The 2,500-nt window shown below is 31.0% G+C and overlaps 1 protein-coding gene across 5 annotated transcripts in view; it reads left to right on the top strand.

The window, feature by feature from the left end:
• The window catches only part of LOC124422033, a 37,306-nt gene that overhangs the window by 21,441 nt on the left and 13,365 nt on the right, over positions 1-2,500 (top strand). For 3 of the 5 annotated variants that reach the window (XR_006941783.1, XM_046957913.1, XM_046957915.1), the window contains exons 6-8: positions 1-15; positions 155-285; positions 1,445-1,610. The exon at positions 1-15 is cut by the window's left edge and continues 68 nt beyond it. Coding sequence is in view for 4 of the 5 variants with exons in the window: in XM_046957913.1 (XP_046813869.1) it covers positions 1-15; positions 155-285; positions 1,445-1,610 (312 nt within the window). In the remaining variant the exon portion in view is untranslated. The remainder of the gene's footprint in view (positions 16-154; positions 286-1,444; positions 1,611-2,500) is intronic. The other 2 variants (XM_046957914.1, XM_046957916.1) reach the window with 1 other exon arrangement.

Genomic DNA, 2,500 nt, shown 5'->3' with positions numbered 1-2,500 from the left:
AACAAAACAATCAAGGTAAAAGGCCCCTACGTACTGAAAAGTCCGTCCCCCTTTAACATCCAATATATTTATATATATATATATATATGTAGTCCCTTTTTAACGATTAATCCGTAAATTTGACACACTTTTTTCTTTGTATCTTCTTTGACAGATAAAAAGAAACCCCATATAAAAAAGCCTCTGAACGCATTTATGCTCTACATGAAGGAGATGAGGGCAAAGGTAGTAGCCGAGTGTACCTTAAAAGAAAGCGCTGCCATCAACCAAATATTGGGAAGACGAGTGAGTAATAACGTTCTCTCGATTAATCGTCTTATTATTAAGACCAATGTTTTTCTCTACGTTCGAATCGAAGATACTTATTACTCATCAAAAACCTATTACAAATTACGATACTCATTTCGATTTTATCCATTCGATTTTATGAAAAAAAAAAAAAAAAAAAAAAAGAAAAAAAAAATTCAATCTCCGATTCGAACGCAAGATGAAAAAGAAGTAGTTAATATTCGTCCAAGTCAATATCTCCTCCGGAATGTCTTTCATCCGTACATTCCCCGAGATTATCGTTTTCAATCAACCTCAGATTAGTCTAACTGACGCATAAAATGGATCGCTAAAAATCCGCTTTCGTTTAAAAAGAAAGGAAGAAGAAGAAAAAAAGAAAAAGAAAAAAAAAAACGAAGAAAAAAAGAAAAAAAAAAAAAGCGCGCGCAACAAAGATAGAAGGAAGAGATGTTGGCTTGTCGGCGAGAAAGAGTTTGAATGTTTTCAGATATCGAAAGAAAAAAAAAAAAAAGAAAAAAAAGCAAAAAAAAAACAGAAAAAAAAAACAGGAAAAAAAAATTCAGAAAAGAAACCAGAAAAAAAAACAACAAAAAAAAAACAAGACTAAAAAAAAATATATATATACATAAGTATTATTATTAATCATAATAATAATAACGAGAGAAATAAAACGAGAGAAAGTCCCTTTAACGCATCTCGATAATGCATGCGTCTTTTTAACACCTTTGGAATACATATATATATAAAATATATATTATTCGCGTGTGTTGTTTTTCGAAAGAGATATATATATATACTAACCGTACCTGCTAGTATCTCAGTACGTATAGAGCATTGTAGGTGGGATCTAAGGAAATCTCAGTACGCCGTAGATCTCTCTGTTCGTGGGTTATGGGGGAAATTGGGGAGGGGGTGGGCCGAGGGTAAAGGGAGGGAGTAAATGATGAGGGTTATTGTACGAGATATAAATACGATAGAAGAGGGTCGCGTCGTCTACCTAGCCGATGATCTCTGTGTGTTGTTCTATATCGGCGGCGGCCTCTATCTATCTTTCGAGATAAAATAATAATATGTTCAATTGGGAGACACGGTGCACGGTTAAATACTGTGAGAGTGTGAATCTGTGAATCTGAATTTTGGGGGTATGATCACGCAGTGGCACTCGCTAAGCCGGGAGGAGCAGGCGCGGTATTATGAGGCGGCCAGGCAGGAGCGCCATCTGCACCAGCAACGATACCCCGGCTGGAGTGCCAGGGATAACTACGGATATGGCAGCAAGAAGAAGAAGAGGAAGAAAGAGCGCTCCGCAGATCCCACCGGAGGTACCACTTTCCAGTGCTAGAACAGCAGGCCCTTAATAATTCATTATATAATAATTAATAGTACCTACTGGTTCATTGAAACGATCAAAGTCTCTGTGCGTTTCTTTTTGTTTACTTTTTTTTTTTTTTAATATTTTTTTTTTTATTTTTTTTTTTTATTTTTTTTTTTATTTTTTTTCTATTTCAGTTGTCGTTTCACTTACGATGATTTCTTATTTTTTGTTTTTTTTTTTTTTTTTTTTTTTTTTATAATTTTTTTTTTTTTTTTCTTTTTTTTTTTTTTTTTTTTTTTTATTTCTTTTATGTTGATTATTTTCTTTTTATTTTTTTTTTCGAATTTCCTTTGTTTCTTTTTTTCTCGATGCATTATTTTTTTTTTTGGATTCTTTTTTATTTTATTTTTTTATTTTTTTTTTTTTATTTTTATTTTTTATTTTTTTTTGTTTTCTTGACATTCACTCTATCGTACGGACTATTTATCGACCGTCGTCTTTCGGATATATTTATAATATATATATATATATATATATATATATATATATATTTATACATATATATACATATATATATATTATATATTTGTTCGAACACATATATGTGTATATGTATATATATATGTATATATATGTATATATATATATTGTGTATATTTATATATATATATATATATATATATATATATATAAATATATATATATATACACATTTTTTAATCGTTTTCCGACTGAATTGGATTGGATTGTCTGTGGGGATTGTGGAATGTGGCGCAGCAGAGAAAAAAAATGAACTCTCGCGGCATGCAATGCAATCTTTTTTAATTATCTGGCCAACTCCCTAAAGCGGTATTCGTTCTCGGAATAAAAACCTGCTAACTTGATGATGATAATGAT

This window comes from Vespa crabro, chromosome 2, assembly GCF_910589235.1.
Source record: "Vespa crabro chromosome 2, iyVesCrab1.2, whole genome shotgun sequence".
Taxonomy (NCBI): domain Eukaryota; kingdom Metazoa; phylum Arthropoda; class Insecta; order Hymenoptera; family Vespidae; genus Vespa; species Vespa crabro.
The sequence above is the reverse complement of the archived record's forward strand: the minus strand, read 5'-3'. Positions and strand labels throughout refer to the sequence as shown.